Raw genomic sequence first — 27,228 nt, forward strand, 5'->3', positions numbered from 1 at the left:
CAGAACAACAACTGATGCTCGTGTTTAAGATAAGAAGGCAACAGAGATTCAATTCAAACCTCATCACCTAACTGGAGATAAGAGACTTGACACGGAAAATAAGATAAGAGAAGGAGGATGGGACAGCGGTTAGGGGAAATAGCTTGAAACTAGTAAAATGCTTACAGTTTCAAACACTGTTAAATGTGAAAACATAAAAAAATAAATAACTGAGCAGTTTTTACAATACTTTTTTTAGCGGTGCCATGCATTTGTGACGTTTTTTTTTAAACCCTAGAAAAGTCATCAGAAATGTTGTCTAGCACATGAGATCATGTTAACATTTAGAACTTTAGAGATGCCTAAATTGAGAGGTGATAATTTTGATGGTGAATTTTGAATCAACGTGAAAGAATGTGTGAGTGTGTGTGTGCATGTGCACATGCATACATACACACAACTAAAACCACATTTGTTGAACCATTTTAATAAACGGTGCATACAACGTTATACCCTGTTATATTCCTGGATAAAGTGTCACTTTCATTTATCATTTGTGCAAACAGAAAACACAACGTTTAAAAGAAAAGAAAAAAAAAACATGCATCTTTTCTTCATGAAAAAGCAACTTCAACATTAAAAATACAAACGAATGATATAATTCTTCCCAGCTCCGAAAGACGCAGAAATTTGGGTGGTATGTGGTGGGACGTCTGGAAATTATCCATGCTCGCTCATTTCGGTTTGCAAAGGAAATATTTAAGTCTGACACCGAGGAGCACTCGAGAATGTTTTTTTGTTTGACGTAATCACATAGCCCTTCGCTGCTGAAAGAGGTTGTCAGCATAATCGAGCATCTCCATAGGCCATAAAGCACACCAGTCGCTGAACTTTATGGGTACTCATCAGGGTTTGAAAGAGTTCACTCATCAGGAACGACGTCTGGCTTCCATTTTTCAAGAGATATGTATATCTTCTGTGAAACATTCCACCTGAATAAATATTTTTTTTTATGCCTTAACAAAAAGATCCATCCTTGAAAAAATGGATGCGTCATAAGATGAGACACAGTAGAAGCAGCGTCAGACTCAGTACACAGCTGTTCTGAAGTCTCCTGACGGCAGATGAATGATACCACTGCACCTCCTCTGAGTCATCTAGAAAGCACATAGACAAACAAATCAGAATATACATAACACAATTATTTCGCGTCTGTCCCTTTGTTTCGTATATAGTTGGTTTGTGCACATAACTTTGATGAGAGCGGTGAAGGAAAAAACCTTGAAAATAACCAAGACTCAGTGTGTGGTAAGCATGTACCCTGAGAGATTGGACTAAGAGATGTATAGATTACAAGAATCGATGGGGATAAGAGAGCAATGTATATGGTGATGCAAACATGATAGTCATGTAGAATGAGAATGTGTAGTAAAGAACATTTCCTATGCTGTAGAGAATTAAAAAAAAAAAAAGGAGAAGCATAGAATGTTCTCTAAATGTTCCATATTTCTATAGACAAATAAGCCTATGGATGGATTTTTTTCGTGTGTAAAAAGAGGCTTGGATGGCAAATCAGTGAGTGGTTTCAGCAACCATTCAGAAGACTGTTGACACTGGAATGAGAACACCTTACAGGCTGCTTGTTGGATGCAAATTGGGAAGGTTTTAAACATGGTCGTCTAATTACTGTGTATTTATGCGCCAGCCACACCTTTCTTTCGTCCACACACAAACATAGGAAAAGCACTTCATTTGGGGGTTATCTACTTTGAAAACGATAGGGACTGCCTCACATGGCGCGGGGCAAATATGTGATTTTCAAGCATTGTAGGTGCATTAAAACAGGGCAGCCATACCGCAGTCTTGGTGGAAAACGTGGGAGAAGCAGTGCAGAAAACCGTAACCACAGCGACAGTATGAGCAGCCCTTCCGCACCCATTCACCATGAGGGATCAGACCACAGTGCCTACAGGAAGAAATGAGACAGATACTGCCAAAGTTACTCGTTTTTTAGACGCATGGATCTGTGTTTAAGAGATCCAAATACAGGACATGCCAGAAAAATGAAAACGTTATTTCCAAAAATGTTGATTCTTAGAGAGAGATAGATAGATTATATATATATATATATATATATATAGATCTGTGAGTTTTAGACTCAAGATGAAGCAGTCATTTTGCATTGAATAAAAATAAAAGGTGTTTTTTTCTGAGCTATGCATACATATGTGAAAGTGTTGGAGCTTCTTTACCGTTATTCAGGATTGATGGGATTTAATGAGCAGTTCGTGTCATTTATGTATTTGCATATGCAGAGTTTGAAGGGAAACGCATGAAAATTGTGTAGCTCACATGGTTGCTATGAAGCTCGTTACCGTTATGCATTTTTGTCTTTGCCGTTATACAAGATGAGTATTTCAATGGGCTACTGGCTTTTCTATGAATGTCTACAATTTCAAATCGTTAATGACTTCATAGGTGTTTCAGTATGGGAGACACAAACCAAGGATGCATTAAAAAAATGTTAAATTAGATTTGTTGTCTTTACCTTTATTCACCAAATTATGTGAAAATAACTCATATAATTGTGGAAAAAGGATTCCTGTGAGGATGTAAGTCTCATTAGAAGATGAATGTAAATGTGTTGATAGTAGTAACTCTGTTGATTGTGATTGATTTACATTACCTGATGCGCTGGTTGTATTCGCAGCTGCGACCAGTAAAGAAAGGAGGACAAGCACAGAAACTGCCCAGAATACAGGTCCCGCCATTCTTACAGCAGCTTCGGCTCTGCTCTGCGCCTAAAAAAAAAAACAAAGGGAGATAAAATAGACACATTTGCAGTGAAAAGATGAAGCTGAGGTTTTTTTATTGTTATTTTACGGTGTAAGGTAAACCGATCTAAAGAACCAATATTTAAGGAAATCTTAAATTTTCAATTAGTTTTTATTTTTTTTGGTCCCAGTCAGTCACCACATTTCAGATTGGGTCCTGGTGATGTGTGTGTGACGTAATCCATTAAGCACACATTCTTGGGGTACATCTGCTTTACGTCAACAGACAAACACAAAGAGTCTAAACAAACATCCGAAAATAGCAAAACTACACCAAAACTAACTAGACTGTGTCTGCCTATAATGTATGTGCAAATAAGTACACATAATTTCAGTGTTTTGTTTTCCTGGGTGCATCCAAAAAAATTATGAGGTAGCTTTATTTCAAAGTTGTTCTCGGAGAACACTAAAACGTTGGAAATAATATTAGGGTTTCTTTATCAATTAAAACAGCAACACACAAATGTTTGCCCTTAGAGTTGCATAGTCACTTCTGTTATAACTGAATGCTGCCAGGTATGGGCAGGCTGGCTGTCGGCGTCTGTGCGTACAGTGAATATTTGACAAACATACTGTTGGTGAGCCCGATGAAGGGCATGACAGCGTTGGCATCACGGTGTTTACGGTCCCCGTTGTTTGGCAAATTAACTTGGGCAAATTGACCAAGGAAGTCTTGAGAGGGCTGCTGGGATTTGACCTCACCCGGAGACAACAAAGGAAATGCAGAGGTCTGGCCTTTGTTACACTCATCTCCGATACAACCTAAAAATAAATAAATGCAAAACTAATTTAAAAAAAATGTCAACCAGAATTTATAGATAGTTGACAAAACAACAAGAGAAAACAGAGATTTCTTTTTTTGGGCGAGGAATCATGTTTGTACATGCTCACATTCTGAATTGGTTAAAGTGTATTGTGCATTAATTTGAATAGCATTTCATTTAATGTCACTTAACAGTATCATTTGGACTGATCTTCTGCTTTTATGGAACATATCAATGACCATTATCAGGGTGATGCGAGGGCTTGTTCGACCCTGTATTTTAACATTATTCCAACACATCATTGTTCAACCACTTGTAAATGACTTGGTCATATCAACTTCAAAACAATTTTAATTCATTTTATGAAAATGTTTCTTATCAAATCATGACAGCAGTTGGTTATTTTGGGAGGATGTGATACAACTAAGCAACTAACACTAACACCAACGTAAAAACAGTAAAAAGGCTCATTTGCAAGTCCTGACTGCCTGCAAGAAAATGTTAATAAAATTGTATGTATATATATATATATATATATATATATATATATATATATATATATATGTTGTATATGAAGTTGTGACGCCATGGTTTGTACTCGATTCACGGCAAGATGACCACTGCGTAAAAAGTATAGCTACAATTTTTAATAATGTTTTTTTTTTATTATTATTAATAGTAGTAGGAGTGGTGGTGGTGGTAGTAGTATTTTAAAAAGACACAACTATAAACAGCAAATACAGGGGGCCTAATTATAACACTGACCTGAATCAGGGATAGCAGCAGAGTAACTGAGAAAGATTAGAGCGAAAAACACAAACCTACAAAAAGGAAAAACAACAACAAATAAAGAAAAAAAATATTCATGAGCAGCCACTGCCAACAGCCACAACGATAATAAAAACATTCGCAACTTTTTTATCGTTATTTTAGGCTCACCTGCATAGCAGCATCCTTTGTACTTTGGGTTAAAAAAAGGCTTGAGGAATGAAAATGGGGAAATTTAAATCCCGACAGTATCGCGCTTTGGTCTGCTTGGGAATGAAGTATTTTTTAAAAAAAAATAAGAGGTTCTCGATAAAACAAGGCACAATCCACCACAACTAAAACGAGCATCCAGTTGTTTCAGTTGAACTGAGTCGAAAAGCAAGTTCCCCTCCGGCAGAAATTAATTCAATTGTTTTTGCTCTAATCCCGAACTTGTGTGAAATGAAAATCGCCTCTCAGGTGGAGGAATGAGGAAAGACAAAATAAGGAGTTCCTCCAAAGTCTGCTCTCGACCAGGCGTCTTGTGAGAGTGTGCGGCTGACCCCAGGTGACTCTCATGCAGGTGGAGTAGCCCCCGGAAGTCCCGCCTACCAGCCGTCTCGCTGTCTGTCAAGTATTTGGCCCAATCAACATCAACTCCGAGAAACCAACGCACGTGCGCAACTGAAAATTGACTCGGTCTTTAACTTTCCAAAGCCCCAGCAAAATTCTACCTGAAACAATATCGACATTCATTAGTTTACTCTTGAAGATGCCAATGTAATTTAGATGAAAATCTATCTTCAATATATTTCCACAGCTTCTCCAAAATTGAGTTGATGCATTTGTTGAAAGCCTGAGAATTTTGACTGTACCCCCCTCCTCCCTCTTCATACATATGTATATGACCCTCACTCGCCCATATGGCCATTCACATGTTAAATAGAATGCCCACCACCGGGAAACAAGCTTTTCTCTGCTTACACATTTTGCGGGATACAAATCTGTTTTAAAATGTGTGCCAACTTTCGTGAGTTTTTATTTTTTGGATGATGTAACATATATTATAAGTCTATGTGATACGATTTGAAAGATGCCACTTTTATTTCAAATCACTGATTGTCATTTACGGTATTGTAATCTTTTTGCCGATTCAAGTACAGTATTTAGCATATTAATAAATTAACATTTCATTTTGGTGGGGGTAAAAACAAAACAAATCCAAAAACAGATTCCTATTTTTATGTTGTTGAATCTTTATAGGGGTCAAAGCACATTCCGATTCCATTGAAATACGTATGATAAAACTCCACAGCAGATAATTAGAATTAGAAGACGTTAAAAAGTTTTTTTTTAATTATTTGTAGAATCCAAATATGGAAATTCATTAAGTTTTTCTTGTGTTTGCGATCCGCTACCAACCCCCCATTGCAATTATTCCCAGGTTCCTCTTACCATGTATTTTTTTTTCATTTACAGTACAAGTCATAAATTAATCTGTTTTACCATAAACAATATATCAGATTTATTATACGTTATTATACATATGAAAGACGTTTTTAATGTACTACAACAACCTCTCAAAATTACTACTAAGTGTGTCATAAACAACAAGTCAGTAAATCATAAATCAGATGACAACAACAATGCAACAAAAACAAAATTCTACAACTTTATGACATTTAAACCTGAGGACTATACCCGGGAGCGGGGTGGCCAACGGGATTCTGGGGAATCTATGAAATTTGCAGAACGTCCGGTATATTTCCGGGCCTGTTCTTCTGATTACGTGATCTCAGAAGTGCACAAGTCTTCATCCCTCCAGTTTTTGGAACACTGATCCAATGCATGTGTCACAGGAGGAAGGAGTTCGGCTGATATTGGCGGAGAAAAAAAACATACTTTTGGAACAATAAGGCCACATAAATACATATTATTGGCTGATAAATCTTAAATGATAGTGAATTTTCAATTCCTGGTCATCTGAATATAATCCTTGTGTCCTTTTATTTGTATTTTTAAGTTTCCTTTCCTATAGCAACCCCCCACACCGCAAGTGACCATTGAGGGGACAATGAAAGGTGGAAATGGGTATTTTGTAATCTGTGCAGCATCACAATGCAGTCTGATCTCATGCTAATGCACAGCAGGAGCACCAGTAGCATGAAGGGAAAGCACATCTGAAAACTCCAGGAAATCTCCATCTGAAAGCTAAACCAGTGGCAAGAAATGAAAGGCGAGAGGATATATGTAGACAAAAAGAAATGCACCATGGGGGACGGGGTCACTGCTGTGTGTACAGTTGTGTGACTTATGAGTAGAGGGGAGCATATAACATTTTTGGTTGGTCATTATCTTTTTCTTAATACTTTTGTTCTTCCCCATAGGATTGACAAAAGTGATTAATACAAAAGTAACTTTAAAAAATTCTTATTTCTTTTGACACTTCCAATTAAATGGAAAAGTGCTGCAAACTAAATGGAAAAAAAAACTCTTGGTCTTTACAATACAAATTAAATGGCATCTTTTTAAACATTGACTTAATTCTGCTACAATATAAAAGCACTGAATCATTCGCTAGCCACAGTCATCACCATCAATTCATTAACTGCTCTGTTTTTTTCCATAATTGACAAAGTAGATAATGATGTCTTGGGCGTTTTCCTTTCACTTTGGTTAAGGCTGCAATTAGCTATTTGCAGTCACGTTGCAATGTCTTCGAGGAACAAACTGGCTTTAATTGAACGTTCTGATTTTGAAAGTTTAGCCGAGGAGTCAGCGTTTTCCCATCGTCTTTCTTTCCAACCAACTAAAATTTTTCTATATATCGACTTTGAATGACTGGGGCCAATGTGTCAGTATAATTGGGACCTTTTTAACAAAATTGGACATAAATAGGCCGATGCCCAATAACTCTACTAACGGGCAAGTCTTCTCTTCCTGTTTTTCGTTTGCGTGCGGGCCTTCAATTATGGCGCAAATTAAGCATTCTAAGTTGAGATCAAATCAAAAGTGCATGAACAACAAGAAGTGCCAGAAATAAGTCTTGGTTAAGCGCTGACACCAAACATGCCGTAGATCAGACCTCTCAAACTAAATTTACCTGGGGGCCACTAGAGGCAGACTCTGGGTGAGGCTGGGCCGCATCAGGTTTTCCGCAAGAAAAAAATAAAAAAAATCTAATCTTCTCAAATGTCTTTATTTTTATTTTTTAACACAAAATAAGATTTAAAAATAAATAAGGAATTAATAAGAAAATAAATAAGGAATTAATAAGAAAATTAATCAGTAATAAATAATAATAATAATAATAATAATAATAATGAGTCAAATGTCTGTATTAACAGTTCTTTAATCTTCTTCTGAACATGAATTGTCCTGAACATGAGTGGAACATTGAACATGAACTGATCTTCTGAACATGGCTTCTCATGCCTACATCTTGCTGCTCGAGACCTGGCAGGGCTTCCTCTCGCATAGCTGAGCCACATTTGGCTTGAGGGAGGAAGCAGTTGAGACCCTTAGTATGGCTTGAAGATGATCATCAGTAAGTCTGGACCTGTACTTGGACTTATTGAAGTTCAAGGTGGAAAAGAGCTTTTCGCACAAGTATGTACTCCCAAAAAGGCACATGGTCCGCTTGAACATTCGGGGAAAGCTCAGGGAAGCTGGGGGTCAATTCTCTCAAAAATTGCCCAAGCTTGTCTGCTTTTCCACTCACCTCCCTGAACTTGGCTTTGAGTTCAGAGTTGCACTGCAGGTCAATGAGCTCCATTTGAAGCACAGGTGGGGCATCTTGCACATCAAAGGAGAAGGGGTCCGCAAAAATTTGAAATGTGGCTCTGTGCGTCTTGAATTCTGCAAATCTGTGATCAAATTCCTCCTGCAGCTTCAAAAGGGCATCAACATATTTCTGACCACTGAATGGTGTGCCTACATCCACGAGTGCCTTGCATGTTGGGAAATGGCACAGGTTTTTTTCTGAGAGAGCTGGGCTTTCCATAACATAAGCTTTGTGGAGAATGCTCTAATGTTGTCATATGCAGCACTGACAAGTTGCCCCTGGCCTTGCAACTTCTTGTTCAGCACATTAAGCTCATGTGTGATATCAACAAGAAAAGCCAAGTCCATGAGCCATTTGGGGTCACTTAGATCAGGAACAGCCACCCCATCCTTCTCCATGAAGGCTTTCACTTCTTCCCTCAGCTCAAAAAATCTCCTCAATACGTTTCTCCTGCTGAGCCAACGTACCTCGGTGAAGTAGAGCACATCCCCATATTCTGACTCCATTTCCTCTAAAAAAGCACGGAACCTTCTGTGCTTTAAGCCCCTGGATCTGATTTGGTTGATGCATTTCACAACCACAGACATCACATTGTCAAACTTGAGGCATTCTGCTGCAAAGGGTCTGCTGATGGATAATGCAGTGCAGAGCAATGGCCTCCTCCACACCCTCCTCTTCCAGTTTTTTTTTAACAAGTGCCACCAGTCCATTTTTCCTCCCTGTCCTTGATGGTGCTCCATCTGTAGTTATTCCAACAAACTTCTTCCATGGCAAACCGGCATTCTCAATGGCATCACACAGCTGGTGAAATATCTCCTGAGCAGTGGTCTGGCCATGCATTGGAAGTACTGTGAGCAACTCCTCCATCACTTCACACTTGTCATCCACACCACGGACATAGATTGCGAGCTGGGCAGTGTCGGTGATGTCTGTGGTCTCATCAAGAGCGACTGAGTATGCACTGAAACATTTGGCTTTCTCACACAGTTGATCATAAATGTCACTTGACAGGTCAGAAGCATAAACCATAGTTCTGGGAGGAGTAGGCCTACTTCTGTAGTTATAAAGATAAAGATAAAGATAAAGATGTCCTTTATTAGTCCCACAATGGGGAAATTTGAAGTCGGCGTAGATAAACATTGACATTTGTTTCACACTTTCAATAGCGCCTCATTCATTTCCATGTTATTATTTATATATATATATATATATATATATATATATATATATATATATATATAAAAACTCAAAACATTTTTAAAACTTTTGGGGAATTATGTGGGAATGGTTATGATAAATGTTTTATACTATAAATATACCTGCAAGTGCAATTAAAATGCATCTTACTCTCTGTTGTTTGCATTGGTGCTTTCAAACTGAATATGAATTCTTTTCCATTACAAGTAGAGTGAAAACAATTGCTGAACATACTGACTGATTACTGCAGCAGCAACTCGTCTCCGCCTGATGGTCGTTTGCGCAATAACAGCAGAGCTGTAGATTGGTATTTATCACAGAGTTGAAAAGTGAGATTCTGTCGCCCTCTGCTGGGTGACCTGTGTAAACCGTCTGTGCTAGATAAAATTGCATTAACTGATTTTTTTTCGATAAAATTGGGTGATATGAGCATTACAAACCCAGTAAGATTTACTTTTTGTTTGTGTTTCTCTGCGTATGTAGAATCGTATTTAGCTCAGTTGGCAATGTTTTAAAAGAAAGTAATTCTTCCACCTGTCAGTGCCTCATCTTAGCAATACTCTAATAACTCTGAAACATTTTTTAAACTTGCCTCAATAGGCATGATAGGATTTCAGGTTCACCTCGAGAATTGCTCATTGCATCCTATTCTTTAGGTTGGGATTTTAGCTAATCATGAGTTGTAGCATGTCTTGTCCCTATTTGTTTTTCTTTTGTTTTACATTTATGATTTGGAAGTGATTTTCACGCAAATATTTAATGTAATTATGGCTTTACTAATGCTTTAGCATAGCGTCACTGTCCTGAGAAAAACACTAATGTCCATTTTTTTCATATTTTTTTTTTAAATGTTTCTGCTTGACAGTTATCCCATCCCATCCCATCAATCAATTATTTGTTCCGCTCCTCCTCACAAGAGTTGCTTGCGGGCATGATGGGGCCTGTCCCAGCTGTCTTTGGGCAGTAGGCGGGTACACCTTGAACTGGTTGCTATATGTGTTTTTCAAAGGGCAGGACATGATAAGTTAGTGCTGCTGATATAACAGCAAATAATACATTTAGTTCGTCATTGCCAAATCAAACATATTGCAAGGAATGTCTGGCAGTGCCCCGGGCAGAAGTTGTTTAAATTTTAACCTGCAGCAGAATTTTGACCTGGCCTTCAAGGCCTTCTCTGCTGGCCTAACATAATCAAGAAAAAAATGATCATATTCTTCACATTCATGTCATATTATATCATAGTTTTGAATTTTTAGGTTAGAGTTCTTATCCAATCAGAATTTAGCAAGCTTGTGTTACCAGGCAGATTTTATAATACCAGTGGCACGCACTATTCATCTGAGGCCTTCAGATACAGTTGTACAGGCATCTGTTCTGTGTGAGCAAGCGCCTTTTACAGTTGATAGACAGTTGCGATAGCCAATCAGATCAAGCGTTGATGACAGTAAGGCCTTCTCGCTGGCCTTACGTTGAAGGTGATGAATGGTGGAACCCTCCATCATTTAAGTTGCCCATCCTTAACTAATTCATAAGGAGAAAACAGGGCTGTATTTTCCTGTGCTTGGTGTGCCTTTATTTGTTTATTTAGTTTAGATATATGCTGCTTAGAAATCTAAAAATAAAAACAAACAACTATAGACATTTACTTTTAATGTAACAATTGAGTGACAAGTAACATTACATAACATTCCAGGGGAACATTGTACTGTATGCTGTAAAGTGCTTTATGTGGTGTGTAAACTACAAAAGTGCTATTCAGTGTCTTTACCATTTCTGCATAGTTACACAGTACGTTGTCATTCCTAGCATGTCATTCCTAGTGTGCAGTAGCTATTTCGAAGGTGACTGTGGCAATAAAATGTAAGTTAAGACACAAGGCAATGGATTATCTGGAGCTTCTTCTAGCTGTCCTCTTTGCTTCTGAGGCTGATATCCATTGGAATCTGCCATTAATGAGTCTGTTGAGGTCATGTTGAATGAAGGGTTGAGATGGCCAGCCTTCAAAAGAGGTGATGATACTGGTGGTGGTGGTGGTAGCAGTGGTAACTGACATGGAAGAGTGGTGCTATGAGTGAAAAGTTTTTCAACAGGCTTGTTGTAGGATCCATTTGGAGTTTCTGAAGAAACATTTCCCTGCTCAACACAATCTGTCACGAGTGTTTCTGATTTGTTGTGGAGCTCTGGAATAGCCATTAATTCAGCCTCAGTGTGGTGACTCATTTCCACAAAAACAGGACGGCAACTTTGTTTTGTCTGGAAAAAAGAGAAATTTACAACCAACTTCACTATGGGACCATCGGAAACATTTTCCTGAGATATTTGTCAATTTCATCGATTGTACTGGTCTTAAACTGCATTGCTAAAGTTATTTACCACTTTTTTTCTCAGTTGCAACAGTATGAAAAGACCCACCCCTGCCCGACAATCCCCTGAAATCCTTTTGGCTTGTTAATAAGCATTTTTGGCAAATATCAGTTTTGAGATGTCTCAAAAATAATTGTGGGTTATTTTCTTTTTAACAGGGTTCTCCTCCCGTTGGAACATCCAAACCAGATGCCCAAGCCACTTCATCTGGTTTCTCTCGATGCGACGGAACAGCGTCTCTACTCTGAGCCACTACTCTGGGATGACGATGATGCTTCTCACCCCTATCTCCAAGGGAGATCCAGACACCCTGTGGGTAAAACTCATTTTGGCCATTTGTCTCCATGATCTTGTTATTTCGGCCAGGACTCACAGCTCATTTTCATGGGTGAGGATGGCAACGTAGAGCAACCCTAAATTGAGAGCTTCACCTTTTGGTTTCACTGCTTCTTCACTACGACACAGTCTGTATCACTGAAGACACTGCAACAATCTGCCAGCCCATCTGCCATGTTGTTTCCCTCACTCATCCACTTGGAGCAGGATCTCATCCCTGACCTGGAAAAGCGACGATTATAGCCTCAGATTCGGAGGTACTGATTTTTATCCGAACTGTTACCACTTTGATCATTCTGGTCAGATCATACCCACACCTGGGTTCTGGCCATCAAGGAGCTTTCTAACCACTTCAAGTGACCTCAACCACAGAGAGAAGAGAGCCTCCCCTGAAGCCTCCAAACTCCGCATCCTCAAAGCTAGACTTCTCAATATAATCAAAAACGTCTTTGATGTATTCTCCCCGCAAGACCGATGACATGAACATTAAGTCAATTATCAACCTGCCAGTGGTGAATGGACACCCTTAGGTTTTAACATGGTATTGATATGTACAATCTATGATGAGCAAATAAGTCCAATAACAGAAACACACTCAGGATATGTTTTTTTTTCCACTGGCATTGTGCCCTGCAGGAGCACACCAAACAAACTAAGGAGCGTGGGTACTCTGCTCTGGTGATTGGTGAAGCCGAAAATCGAGCTGTGGGGCAAGACGTATGACCATGAACTGATTGGCACCTCTCACCAGGGGCAATTCCAAGAGTGGAAAGGAGTCCAGCCCCTCTCAACAGGACTGGTACCAGAGAGTGTTGTTGAGGCGAGTCCAACTACAGTATATGACCTCGCACACCAGCTCAGGATCCTTCCCTGCCAGACAATTGACATTCCACGTCACTAGAGTCATCTTTTGTCATTGGGGTTCAGACCACCATGATGCCCACCTCTGGCCGCCACTCATTTGAAAATGCACTCAACCCACCTGATCCCTCCAACAGGCGGTGAGCTCATGGAAAGGAGACCCTACGTTACACCAATGGCTGCAGGCCACCAGGAGTTCATCATCAAGCACAACATCGACAACTAGCCCTAGAGGGGGACTCTCATCAGAGCAAGTTTCAATAATTTTGTCTAACGTATGGGTTATTCTGAGCCATGCTTTGTCTGTATCAGCTGTGCTGTGCTTGTGTGCGTGTTTGGGAACCTTGCAGTTTGGTGTGGTCAGCAGCTGGATCCAATTTGCTCAATCACTGCTACCTCTATTTAAGACGCCCAGACATTGCCAGATTGTCTACTCGCTACATCAAGTTTGTAGCCATTTAGCCTTCTTGATCTTTGAGCAACTGATTGTGTATACAAGTATATTTTACATAACCATTTCTCCAACCTCAGACCTTCATTAATTCCTTAGACCACGCACAGCCGACTGACCTGCCTGCCTACAATCTGCTTGACCTCCACACCAGAGACCTGCTTACCTTCGAACCCCAATCTATCATCGATTCACTGGACATTCAAATAAACCTTCAGAGTACAATCCTTCATTCTCTGTCTCTGCATTTGAGTCCCACTCTCGCCCCTCCACACTCCCTGACAGCCTGCATGGTTCCTCACCTGGGAGTAGTTTTTCACGAGATTACCCTACCAGGGGCATAAAGTCTCAGACAATTTAGCTGTTGTGACACACAAACACCATCAGCAGGTGTCAGCACAGAGACAGTATTTTTTCTCTAGTTTTAAATGTTTAAAAAATATTGATGGATAAATGTGATTTCAACCTGGTTTTGTTCACCACTGACGAATTAGGTTATTTAAAGTTCATTGACATTTGCTACCTCATCTTCATGTATGAGAAGTAACCTATAAATCAATGCTTACCAGTGACGACATCCACTTGTCCTTCAATACTGGCATTGGGATTGGAGGATAGACCTTCAGTTTGATGCTACAAAAGGTAACAGCATAAAAAATATTTTAAGTAACAAAAAAAGCCACAAAAGTCACACATGTTGTGAAAATGTGTGTATGTTCTGTATGTTCCTTACCATTCCCAGTTTCTGTAGCAAAGGGTAACAATTAAGCAGAGGAGAACAAAAATGGTAGCGATGGTGATGCCGACAGCCTTGATCAAGTTATCAGCTGGTGAAGACAAACAGCCCAGATGAGGAACGAGTAGAGTAGTGTTCTGCTGTATGGTTGGTTTTCATAAATATTTTTCATGTATTTCTAACACACAAGAAGACGCAACCTACTCAGGGAATTCAAGGTGACAGTGATGGATGTAGCACCACATTGTCCAACAGTTGTATTTGCCTTCACTGTGAATGTGTACGAGTTGATTTGAAGGTTTCTTGCAGTCAAGCTCGTGTCCTCAGGATTGTCTGAAACAAAAGACAGTGACATTGTACGATGTACACTAATACTATACGGAAGGCTCGATATTAATACCAAAGTAGCACAACTCCTCCTACACAGTAAATCTTATAGAGTACATTTTACTCTAAAAATACTATATTTGGTCGCAGTAAAATTTGAGAGCAAAATATTCAGCATAAAATCGTCAGGGTAAATTTTACGCTCAATATTTTATTCTCAAATGTTACATTGTTTTATTGGGACCAAATAATAATAATAATAATAATAATAATATAAAAATAATAAGGATGTCAAGTCATTATCCACACCGCTTATCCTGTATAGGGTCGCGGGAAGGTGCTGGAGCCTATCCCAGCTGACTACGGGCGAAAGGCACACTACACCCTGAACTGGTCGCCAGTCACAAGGCAGACATAGACATCGTCACTGAGTGGGAAGTGAACCCACACTGCCCACACACAACTCAGGCGAGTGTACCACTACACCATCAGTGACTGGCAATAATAATAATAATAATAATAATAATAATAATAATAGTAACAATAATAATAATAATAATAATAATAATACATTTGATTTTTAAGCGCCTTTTAGGACACTCAAGGACTCTGTACAATGTAAAATACAAGAGTAAAAACACAAATAGGGGTAGAAACACCAACATGTCGAAAACAGACTGGATAAAATACCTTAAAGTGAACGAAGGACATATCTGGAATTAGGGAGAGTAGTTTAGGCGAAACAGATGGGTTTCGAGTTTAGTTTTAAAAACAGGGAGGGTGGTAAAATTACGAAGGTCAGGTGGGAGAGAGTTCCAGAGCGAATATAGTCTTTTTAGAGTAACATACGCTACGAAAGTAACGGTCTAGTGGCCATTTCTTTTAAATGTATGTATATTTAATTGCAATTCAAAAAAAGCCACCGTCATTCATTAATTAAGAAAATAATTTTATTTTAAGACTAAAGATTAAATCATTTCCTTAATTTAAAAAAATGAAAAAGATTAGGTGCTGTAAACATTTAAGAATTTTGGACGCATTTGAATAATGTGTGAGAAGTTAAATTAAAGTGAGACCGGTTAGTTTAACCCTCCTGATGATGTGTTGCCGCCTTTCGTTCTTGATTCATGAAAACGGGGTGTGAAAGTTGATCTAAGTAATATGAGGATAGAATGTGTGCGTTTTGTGAGTTTGATAGGCAGTATGAATGCGTCAATGACCAGTCGTAAGTACTCATTCATCATTACATCAATCAAGTACATGTGCATACAATAATGATAGCAGTTTGGGCCCAAGATTTGCTATTAAAAAAAAAAAAAAAAAAAAGAAAGAAAAAAACAAAACAAAACAAAAAAGAAGACCATTGACCAGTAAGAAACATTAATTATTTTTGTTGCTTTTGTTATTCAATCACAGTTTTATAGTTGTCAATTTTGCAATTACATTATATAAAGACTAGAACCACTCGTATAAGGTCAAAGGTCAGCACTGGTGTGCATGATAAAAATCACAGCTTTCGTGGAGAAATAATCCCTCGAGTAATCCCTCGTTTACTGCAGTTAATGGGGATCAGAACCCCCAGTGAAAGATGAAAAACCACAAAGCAGAGGTACAAGCCCAATAGCGGACGATGACGACGGAACGTTTGCTAATAACTACGTTAAAGTTTATATTTTTACGTATAACTTTAACAGCAAACATTCTGAAACGACACTCTATGTTATAGCCCTTTATAAGTACCAAAGAAGTAGATCTTAGTTTCAAAAAGGTCGGTGAGTGACCCGTGCGTTAGTGTTTGATGTGACGTTCATTAAGTCGGCGTCAGTCCATTAAGAAGTGGACCGGAAGTGGCGTTAATTTGAGTTTCAAAATACCTGAGCGAACTGGAAGTGTAACATTGTTTCTTTTTATCTTATGGTGTGTGCTTAGCAACGTGTCCATATTTGTTCTTCTTCGATAAAAAAAAAAAAACATACACCTACACCCACATTAAAAAGTATTAACCATCACTACAAACATCATTCAATATCCAACAGTCAAATGGAGTTTAGCCACTCCCTCAAACTAAGAGTTTGTAGCACCTCTCTCAAAGGTAAATTGCAAACAGAAAATAAGTCCTTATGCTCGTGTGTTAGTGTGTAGATTTGTTCAAAATGTTAGCTTTGTCCATCTAAGAAAAACAATTGGGTTGAACATTACCTGTACTGATATGCATGACAGTGCTGTTGTTGTCCCAGTAGTATAAAATGTAGCCTTGGATGAAAGCAGGCTGCTTTTGCAGAGCGACAGGATCCCAGGATACCTCAACATCCATATCCCTCTGTTTCCATTTCAGAGTTTTAAAAAGACCGTCTTGTATGACTGGAAAAGGAGAAGAAACAAGGAAATCCTTAACAAACAAAGGAACATTTTAAAACCCTTACTTTAAGAGATATTGACCCTCAAAAATATCTTACTTTTCTCTTTGACATATCCCTCTATTCTCCCAAGTAACACCGGAGCTCCGTGAGTGCAGCCATATATTGACAGCAAGTATCTAACCCCTTCTCTTAAATTCTCTGGTGAAGACATAACACACAACAGAAGAAAGATGCTTTATCATACAAACGTTTCTTTTTGTAGATCATCAGAAAACTTACTTGAAAATATGCCGACATTAGTTTCGTTAGGAGGGACCCTCAACCAGTCGACTGTGCATGGGCCCAAAATTGGGCACCAGTCTACAATATAGCCACAGCTAGCAAGCGGACTGCCGGACCAAGACAGGTTGAAACCACCGTTATTGCCTTGTGTCTTTGAAGACTTAACCCTGCCACTTCCTGAAAGAAAATATGAATTCAAAGTTAGTGATGTCATTGCAGTTAAATTAATTAAACAGACCATGAATGAAACAAAAAAAAAGGTTGGAAAGATTCTGACTTCATTCTCAGAATTCTCACTTTAATCTAAGAATTTAAAGTCAGAATTCTCCAAGTGAGAATTCTGAGATTAAAGTGAGAATTCTGACTTTAAAGTCAGAATTCTGAGATTAAAGTGAGAATCCTTCCAACCTTTTATTTTTCATTCATGGCCCTAATCCTCTTCCGTATACAATCACACGAACATTTTTAAAAATGTGAATAGTTTCACTCAAAGTAATTAACTGGAATAAATGAAAATGAGCAAAATGGCATGTACGTCTATAACAGGAGTGGTCTTAAATGTTTTTTATGGGGAAAAAAAAGCTTGTAAGGAAAAACAACATCTTCAAAGATGGATAGATAGATTGACCCAGCTGTCTTTTGCAAGGAGGAAGGGTACACACTGAACTATTTGCACGCCAATCGCAGAGCACACAATGAAAGACAACCATCGGCGCTCACAATCATGCCAAGTGACAATTTAGATAAATGAAAAGAAAGTCTACACTACATATCGCTAGATTCCACACAATGCTTCTTTACAGTTCCCGTCATACCAGTATTAAAGATTGGGATGGTGATCGTTGAAGGAGAAGAGTTTCCATATTTGTTCCTGGCTGTAACACTGACTACATACTCTTTCGTGGCATCCAAACTGAGAGCAAAACTGTTCTTTGGGTGCGTCACTCTGGGTTTTTTTAGCCTCTCAGATGCTGGATTCCAAGTAATTTCATAATCAATGATGTCACCATGGCTTTGGTTGGCCAATGGCACCTACAAAAAGGGAGTATTTGTCATTCTGTGAAGCAGAGCACAAACTGCCAAAATGTGCTATTATTTATTCTGAAGTGGTTGGCGGTGATTGTGATTATTTTTGCATTGGAGATTGTTTATAATTTTCGGATTTAGGTTAAAAAAATTCAAATGAAAGGGTAAATATTAAAGTGCACACTTACTTTCCAGGTGATTATAGTTTGGCTGTCTTTTCCCCGCATCCATATATCAAGAGGGTCAGGAACTATAGGACATTGAGGCAAATCAACTTGAGCGCATTCATCGATCAAAAAAAAGTATTCCTAAATTGCGTGTGTTTAGTCTATTGTCCATTTTCATTCAAATACCAACCATCGCCCATTGTATGCAACTCAACACTTGAGCTCCACTCGCTCCACTTCCAGAAATGTTCAGTTGTTCCACACCGCATCATCGCCTTGTATGTCCAGTTGGGAATCAAGTCATTCAAGACTGCCGAATTAAGACCAACTCCAACACATTCCCTCTAGGATTGCAGTATGGAAGAACAATGTTTCATTTTGTCAGTTTGATAAACGCCTATGTGATACTTTCTTGGTTAACTTACTAATGTTTGCGTTTCACCATCACTAATGCTCAGTTGGCATCTTATATTGAGATCGTCATACATTTGTATTGCCCAATTCCACTCTAGTCTGACATTACTGACGTTTACTGATGAGATTTTTACTTCACGTGGGGCAAACATGTGCACTGAAATGACACAAACAATAACATATATAATTTAGGGATAATCCAATTCAGATCTTTTTCATGTTAATTGTTTCGTCTTTTTTTACTGTGGAAAATTGTTTAAATGGATGTACCTCTTTTAGTAAGGTCTGCCCGATCGGTGATCTTGATTGTACCAAGTTGGTTTTGTGCTGTTAAAGTCCAATTTCTCTCTCCAAAATCCACTCGCACTTTATGAGAGCATCTCCCATTGGACCCCTCTGCACAATTACTGGGACAGAAAGGCCAAGACAATATACGTTTAAATCTGACACGTGTAAAGTAAAGCACATAGTTTCACATTTCCTTAATTCATTTGTTTATAGCAGGCGTGGGCAAACTACGGCCCACATGCGGCCCGTTAAACGTTTTAATCCGGCCCGCCGAACTTGAGAAAAAATTTAATGAATAAACCTTGTTAGTGTTTTTATTTTCTAAATACCGTGGTGTGTCAGAGACAGATATTTTGTTGTAATGCTTTTGCTCGTTTTCATTTAAAATGATTTTTTTTTTTCTCCAATGAGGTGAGGTTACCAAAAGACTCCATCCATCTGCTCCCGGTCCGGCCCCTCTGTCAAATTTTAGAGCCCATTATGGCTCGCCAATCAAAAAGTTTGCCCACCCCTGGTTTATAGAGTGCTACAATTTCATGGCTTACAAAACCATAGTGTTCCACTTCAGTACTATAGGTAGCACTCTGGTACGTAACAAGTAGGTGTAGCCACACAGAATGGCTGTGTCCAAATTCACAGGCTGAGTCCGCTGAAGGCCGCATTTTCAGCAGCATGACGTGACTTCTGGGGCAACACGACTTAAAGGAGGATAAGATCCAAGCTGGCCTATTTTTCACTAACAAACGCAGTTTATATATTTTTAGATCAGGAAACTAAAATTAGACATCATTTTCTTTTATATCTAATCATTTAATAGATATATACATTCCCTTTAAAAATGAGGAAGTTTAAAAAGACAATTCAACTGTTGATGATGACACATGTTTGTCAGCACCATTTGTACCCTTTTGTGAAATCAAGATGTCTGACGTCCCTTGCATTAGCAACAGTGGTGGGAAGAAATCAAGCACAAATACTTAATCAAGTACAAATACTTTGCTACTATACTTACTATACTTGATATTTTTCGGTTATCTGTTCTTTAACGGAGTAATTATTTTACAATGAATTTTTAATTGTATTCCCTGCATCTGAAAACAAATACACAAGCTAGTTGTGGATTTGAGGAGGGCGAGGAACACCACTTGCGCAATTAACATCCTGGGGTAGGATTAAGGCTTGACGGGGGCAAAAACAATCGAGCCAGAATTTGGGGTTTAAAATGACCATTCATGATTAACACAAGATAAGGTATGTAGTATCGACTGAATGTGTTCCCCTAAGAAATGTATTTCAGTATTATCCATCCATCCATCATCTGTACCGCTTCCCCTCAGTAGGGTCGCGGGGGTGCTGGAGCCTATCCCAGCTATCTTCGGGCAGTAGGCGGGGGACACCCTGAACTGGTTGCCAGCCAATTGCAGGCACACAGAGACGAACAACCATCCGCGCTCACACTCATACCTAGGGGCAATCGGCCTGCCATTCATGTTTTTTGGAATGTGGGAGGAAACCGGAGTACTCGGAGGAAACCCACGCAGGCATGGGGAGAACATGCAAACTCCACACAGGATGGCCGGAGCCGAGATTGAACCCACGCCCGATGTTGTCTCTCACTGTGAGGCCATCGTGCTAACCAGTCGGGCCACCGTGCCGCCCTTCAGTATTATCCTGAACCCAATTTTAGTTAATGTGGTCTCTATTCGCAACTGCTACCTCAACAGCCTGGCTTGACTATTCAGGTGGAGACATTGTGACCCTCAAAACAAGTAGTGTACATATCTGACACTACAAAAAAATATTTTTACTTCTGTACTTATCTGAGTTGAATCAGTACATCTACTTTCACCAGCATAATTTTTTTTAAAAAGTATTCATACTTCTAATTAAGTGCCGTGTGTGTACTTTTACCACCACAGAGCACAGAAAAAAGATGCAACATAATAAAGTTTTGAAATAATAAAATTATAAAGCCCCTCTTCACCAGAACAAATTTTTCAGGTGCAACCTTTCACTGAAAAAAAAGAGGTTTTCAATACCTTCCAAGTAGTTGATAGATTGTTGGACTCCCGATAGCCAAGTGTGTGTTTCGTCCCACTGTCCACAGACACTCAACCGATTGGAAATCCCGAGTTTCACAGGTGAGATCCCGATCAGCAGGTGGATCTGGTCATTCATCAAAAGATTTGAAAAATGTAATTATTCATGGAGGAAATGAGAGCTCATTTCTATACATCTCTATTATAAAGAGGAAGTCAACTCCCAAAAATTCTTAACAACAACATGTTCTATGGAATGTCCAAATCGTCAAAACAGGGCATTCTGATTCATTGCCTTTGTGGAAGATGAGTTAAGCAGCAAAATCCACCTGTTTTTGTACATCTCAGTGGGGCGGCCATTTTGGAACTTGCTGTTGACTTAAAATGACATCACAGTAGCTCAAGGCTCAGCTAACGACCAATTATGGCTCAATTTAAGAAAACAAGTGAGCCATGATGGGTCGCTACCTGAGCCCTGAGCAACTGTGATGTCATTTTCAGTCGACAAAGTGACAAAATGTCTAAAAACGAATGAATTTTGCTGCTTAACCCACAAACACACTATTCATCAAAATACCATGTTTAGACTAGTAAAGGCACATAGAATATATTGCAAAGAATTTGTTGGCGCTGACTTTCCCTTTGAGGAGGGAATTATTGCACTGCACTTACATCCAATGTAAGCACAAGCTCCATTATCAGCGGTCTTTGTTTCACAAACGATATCAGTGCAACTGGACACTGATGCTTTGTTCAGCTCAACAGTCAGGGCATACGTATGATTGTTGATCTTGCTAATGTCAAAGTTTGTGCTGCTGTGTCCACTTAGATACATTTTTTCCAAAACTTGCCCCCTTGGTAAAACACAGCAAAAAGTAGCTTTACTGCCAACTTGAAACACCTTGTCTCGTGGATAAACCTCTGGCAAAACGGAGTGAATGTTGTGTGCTGTTATAAAACACAAGAACACAAATTAACATCTGATGACAACAAATGTGTAATGTGGTCATTGTGAAGGGCATAAATGATGAATAGTAGAAGTACTATGAACCAGAAAAAATCTGCTCCTGTTTCCACTGGCTTGTCCAGTTTTCAGATCGAGATCTTAGCTTTAGTGTGAGGGAAGCACACTCCAATGCTAAATGGGATGACCAGTTCCAGGTATGAGTAGATCCGATCCGATCTGGTGTAACAGCAACTTTCTCCTAAACATTGACAATAACAATAATAACAAAAAAAAGCATTTTCAAGAAAATAATTTTGCTTTCTATTCCAGATATAATTTTGGCAAACATTAGTGAGCCACATCTTACATAATGTGCTGACTTGTCAGCTATGAGTACTTCCAGTTCATACGTCAGCACATCAGGTACTGACATGCATGATGGGTCATCCTCCCATGTTAGCAGGATTATGTGGTTTGAAGTGGTAACTGTTATGTTCTGTGGGCCACAGCTAAAAACACCTGATGAAAAATAAACAAACGATGATTACGGAGTTCCTTGATTCTGTGATACTCAATTAAAATTCCAAGGCAAAATAAATAAGGGTGACCAGATGAAAATATGGCATGTTTCTCTCCCTCCAGCCCGGTTGCAAGGTCTCTGAAGGTGGAGACATTCATTCATTACATGCTGCTCAAGACATTGCTTGGTTACAGAAGTAAAAGCTTACTTAAATGGAAAGTCAAGCGCCAAAAATTCTTTGCCATAATATGTTCTATGTGCCTTCACGAGTCTGAACATTGCGTTTTGATTAATATTCCATTTGTGAAATATGAGGTAAGCAGCAAAATCCACCCATTTTTAGCATTCTCATTTTGCCACTTCTGTCACAGTTGGTCAGGGCTCACGTAATGAATGACCAATCACGGCTCACCGGTTTTCTGAAGCTGGCTCAGCTTCTGACTCTGACTTAATCAGAATGCCATGTTTAGGCTCATGAAGGTGCATAGAACATTTTGTTGAAAATCATTTTTGGGTGTTGACTTCCTCTTTAATGTCTGCAAATGCAATACCTTACTTTTCGTAGGTTAGGAGGCAGCCATGAATGCCATTGTACAGCATAAAGACGCTAAATATGAAATAATCACTAAAACTATATTAGGAATTATGAGGCCAGTACCGCTTCTGACAGGACCACCACTCAAAAAGAGAAAATTTCTGACCATGCATAAAAAACAATGAACAGTCGACTGGTTGCCAGTCAGTCGCAGGGCACATTTATCGACCATTCAAGCTCACATTTACATTTACATCTTTGAGTGGAAAATAAACCAACACAGCTTGCAACTTAATCAGGCAAAAAAATAATTCAACTGCATATTCTGTTGTCAATACCCACAAATGTATGCAGAGTTCAAAATTGGAAGTCCAAACATTACCTTTACGCTTTCAGTATTTATGCTGTACAACACATATACTAAGGGTTCATGCTACGGCAAAACTTGCACAATAAAATGTGAATTAAAACATTGTTCTTTCTGCAAGTATTTATCGGTACTACAGTGAAAACGTGGAGAAATGTAGACTATGCTAGTCAGGTTGCTTTGTGAAACCCGAAATTTTCCCCCAGTGCTCCTAAAATTTTAAGTCGGGGCTCCTGTGCTCCTATTAAAAAAAAAATGTTTGTCTGGATCCCAGGGGTCCTTTAAGATGAGGACTGTCTGACCTGGTAGCCATTCCAGATCGGTCCCAGATGCTAGCAGCTGGTTTATTTGTGCTGCCAAACGCTCATGGAGAACACTTAGCTTCTTCAGCCATTATAATGGCTCCTGTCTTTTTGCTGTTTAGCTTTTCATCTTGGACATTCTTGCTGGGATATGTGTTGCTCTTTCTCACCGATGTGTGGCAGTGTCATTTGGTTCAGTTAAGTCAAAACTGATTTTCCTATTCAAATGGGTTTTGGTTACACCCCTTATATAACGTACATTTTTTTTGTTTCAGATACCCTTGTAGGTTACGTTTACATACACTATATATGGAAATTTATGACCAACCCTCTATACAGTTTGTACAAGCATACATACACTCACCCACTATAGTGGTCATTGCAGTGACTGAAATGTTTTCAATAATCCAAATCTAAAGTGTTTAATTTAGAAAATAAGCAAAAATTCAATACTTAAACCCTTGACCCTTCTTTATAACTTCACTTCATATTCATAAAATGAATTATAACTTTTCATTACAAGCATACAGTACCACATTGAATGTCAAACTGATCCAAGAGGTGCATATTATGTAGCGCCAGGCCACTTGATAACAAATATTTATGACTGGTCCATTCCAAAGAAAGTCATCCCTTATCTCATCTCTCAATGCACATAACTGCACATTAGAAGCATTTAGATTTAGAACCACTCAGCATCATAGTAACAAACCACTTAATGCTGAATCACACACTTATACAAAAGTTGCAAAACTGTGCTGACTCTGTGAATGAAGAGTTTGCAACCTCCTCTTGCCCTGTGTGTAGGGATCTTAATGACATGTGTCGAGCAGATGGGAATTAAGCTTTAAATCACAACACCAAAGTGGTATGAAGTGCAGTGACCCTGTAAAATGGAAATGCATTATATGGAGGGAGAAACCATGCTTTTATTTCCGTCTATCTTAGATGGCGGAAGACCTTTTTCCCATTCCAGCATGACTGCGCCCACATGCAATGCATGAAAGGCTGCATGAGTTTGGTGTGGAATAATTTGCCTGGGATATTTTGAAACTTCAAGTTGTGTAAGATATATTCAATATTTGACGGTTTATTACCTTTGTTCCTGCCTGCTAGAGGTTGTTACTGATATCACTTAGAGTGGTTTCGGGGCCTTATTTGCAGCTCCTATGATTTCTCTTAGGGTTAGTTGCTACACCAATGGCTTAAGAAGATATAAAATTGGTGTTTTGGTTATGCAATGACTGATTATAAATCTTCTCTCAGCTTGACAAATTGCTTGTTTACTGCCAATAGACACCTCTCTGCTTTTTTTGTGGTTTTGCATCTACTAGTCTCACGGTTGTCGTCACAGTGAAAAATAAATCTAATCTTAAACAGAGTGAAAACGTTCCATTTATGGTTTGAGTTATCAATATAATAAAAGCACACGGTGCAAAAAAACACACAAAAACCTGAACATAAAAAACAATTTCTAGCACTTTACTCATAATAATCTTTTGATGTCAAACACAAATATTTTCATTCGACAGAAAAAAATGAAAGAAATTGGCTTTACTCTTAAAATACACTTGGAGGTGAATGTCTCTACGGGTGCATGCCACCTGGAGATTTCAATAAAGTGCTGTGGTGTGTTCCAGTTTAGCAACAACATATATCAGCTGCCACACTGGCATTGTTAAAAAAAAAAAATTGTCAAAGCTCAATACATAGAAACATAAGGTAGGAACAACAGTAGCTGTGTGAGAGAGAATTTGTGACAATCGAGAGGTTTGATGTGGATGTGAAAATGTGCTTGTTTGGAGTAACAGCAAAAGGTCATTTGTCATCTAACACTGTTAGCTACAAGCTTGGGTTACTCACCATCGTCTTCTAAATCTCCATCTTGTGTGCTGTAGCAGAACAGTAAAACAAGTAACAGCCATGTGATCATGATGGTTCGACTGCGCGGCCAGATTCCTTTTTAGTTCATCTCCATGGAGTCAGTGTACTTAAGGCTTTTGCTGAAGCTGCTTCGCAAGCTCTGGGAAACAAAATTGATTTTTTTTGTTGCATGGCAGTCATCAAATATTACATAAATTAGCTACATAAAGCAAAAGGTCTCACCTGAGAAAATAGTCCCAGAAGAGTGAGAAAAGAATCATAGAGGGGAGAAGAAGTATAAATCCAACGCTGGCATCAAACCCAGCCCGTGGTGCGCACACTGGAGTTCATTTGCTGGCTAACCTGCTAATGATTGTGAAATCCATGGGGATATGAATGCAGGAAATGGAGAAGCTACTTTCTGGTAACCATTAGTCATACTGGTCAGATAAAGGCATGAACTCTAGATGCTTGGAAATGACGTGCTCCGCCTGCAGTGGGGTGGGCCTCGGTAAGGGAAGAAAAAATGTTTTCTAAGAATGGAATTCAGAGGGGAATTTGGGGCAGCTGTCCAAAAAGCACTGAATATTTACAGAAGAGCAATACACAATGTGCATGTTAGTGGCATTGACATGGAATAGTTTCCTGTGATAGGCAAGGTTCTCAACACTGTGACATCACTAGGCACTTCTTTAGAATCTGTTGTTGCTCGTGGTTAGTGCAACTGCCAGTTTGGGATTCTGATCACAGCCCTGGCCTTCCTGTTGCAGTTTGTGTGGCAAGTAGGATTTCTTTGGATATTTTCCAACTCACCCATGATGAGGACATAAGCAGTAAAGGAAATGGATGGGTATTCAAGCAAAAAGGGCATTTCACTTTCACCTTAACCTGCTGATGAGGGCAGTGCAGTGCAGTCTTCTTTCCTTCCTCCATTTGTTTGCAACTCACTAGCAAGAACAAGAGGCTGCATTTCCATCCGATTAGGGCTCCAACATTGATAGCACCAAATCAGTTCTTTACTTCTTGATTTCTTGACTTGAATAATAAAACATAATCTCAACAGTATATACTTGATCAATATTACACCAATAGGCTGCCTTCGCAGGTGAAAACACACACGCTCATCTGTGAAGCATGGCGGAGGAATTGTCATGGTTTGGCGGGCATGGCCTCCGGAACGGGCTGACTAGTGTTGCAAGTATGGTGACAAGCTTGCGTGACGTGTGGGTGTGCGCATGCGTGGAGGAGGGAGGGGGCGGATGTGTTCGAGTGTTGAATAAAAGAGGGAAGTGAAAAGGAAAAGTGGTGAGAGCATGAAAATAATAAAGCGAGGCTACAGGTACACCACTGTCTCCCTGCTGGCGTGCTATTATTAATCGGGAGGGCTCCGCATTACGACGACGTGCGCCGATCGCGATCCCAGGGCAACTCCGGCCTTGGAGATGGATCTCCCCTGCGTCCCCCCGACCACGGTCAGGAGGAAACGGGGAAGGAACGGATAACACTAGTCTTCATGATGGTCACAGCAGAATGAATTCTGAATTCTACAAAAACATTTTGTCCGGCAATTTTCAGAAAAATACACCCAAACTATTTGGGAAAAGCTCGATCGTGCAACTAGATAATGACCTGAAACGCACTGCCTACGCGATATAGGAGTTCATCAGGGGGAAAAGGGGAAGGTTTTAGACTCTTAGCCAAGTCCATCACCAGACCTTAACCCAATAGAGTATGGCATT

General features: G+C 39.3%; 2 protein-coding genes across 2 annotated transcripts; both read right to left on the bottom strand.

The window, feature by feature from the left end:
• Positions 1–450: 450 nt before the first annotated feature.
• tdgf1 (teratocarcinoma-derived growth factor 1) lies at positions 451–4,937 on the bottom strand. Its single transcript, XM_088281533.1, has 6 exons — positions 4,517–4,937; positions 4,343–4,398; positions 3,387–3,575; positions 2,666–2,780; positions 1,836–1,945; positions 451–1,136 (listed from the first exon to the last, which is right to left on the bottom strand). Exons 1-6 carry the CDS (start codon positions 4,528–4,530, stop codon positions 1,033–1,035), a joined length of 588 nt encoding a protein of 195 aa, XP_088137659.1. The 5' UTR covers positions 4,531–4,937; the 3' UTR covers positions 451–1,032.
• A 6,001-nt stretch (positions 4,938–10,938) lies between these two features.
• Positions 10,939–25,927, bottom strand: LOC148319583 (leukemia inhibitory factor receptor-like). The gene is made up of 18 exons (XM_088281501.1): positions 25,733–25,927; positions 25,490–25,649; positions 22,270–22,421; positions 22,008–22,161; positions 21,629–21,904; positions 20,957–21,083; positions 18,900–19,036; positions 18,641–18,786; positions 18,406–18,559; positions 18,237–18,298; positions 17,838–18,054; positions 17,020–17,199; positions 16,837–16,938; positions 16,580–16,741; positions 14,258–14,386; positions 14,051–14,144; positions 13,884–13,950; positions 10,939–11,558 (listed from the first exon to the last, which is right to left on the bottom strand). Exons 2-18 carry the CDS (start codon positions 25,557–25,559, stop codon positions 11,136–11,138), a joined length of 2,652 nt encoding a protein of 883 aa, XP_088137627.1. The 5' UTR covers positions 25,560–25,649; positions 25,733–25,927; the 3' UTR covers positions 10,939–11,135.
• Positions 25,928–27,228: the final 1,301 nt, after the last annotated feature.

The sequence above is a fragment of the Idiotropiscis lumnitzeri genome, chromosome 18 (assembly GCF_059441095.1).
Source record: "Idiotropiscis lumnitzeri isolate Australia: NSW breed Sydney's pygmy pipehorse chromosome 18, RoL_Ilum_1.0, whole genome shotgun sequence".
NCBI classification, from domain to species: Eukaryota; Metazoa; Chordata; class Actinopteri; order Syngnathiformes; family Syngnathidae; genus Idiotropiscis; species Idiotropiscis lumnitzeri.

Coding starts and splice junctions, on each gene's coding strand:
- tdgf1 (XM_088281533.1), bottom strand. Junction 1,946..2,665: donor GAATACAACCAGCGCATCAG/GTAATGTAAATC, acceptor TTCTTCCTGTAG/GCACTGTGGTCTGATCCCTC. Junction 1,137..1,835: donor CGTTTTCCACCAAGACTGCG/GTATGGCTGCCC, acceptor TGTGCTTTCTAG/ATGACTCAGAGGAGGTGCAG.
- LOC148319583 (XM_088281501.1), bottom strand. CDS start 25,559: ATGATCACATGGCTGTTACTTGTTTTACTGTTCTGCTACAGCACACAA. Junction 22,162..22,269: donor CTGACAAGTCAGCACATTAT/GTAAGATGTGGC, acceptor GTCAATGTTTAG/GAGAAAGTTGCTGTTACACC. Junction 17,200..17,837: donor CATCCCAATCTTTAATACTG/GTATGACGGGAA, acceptor ATTTTCTTTCAG/GAAGTGGCAGGGTTAAGTCT.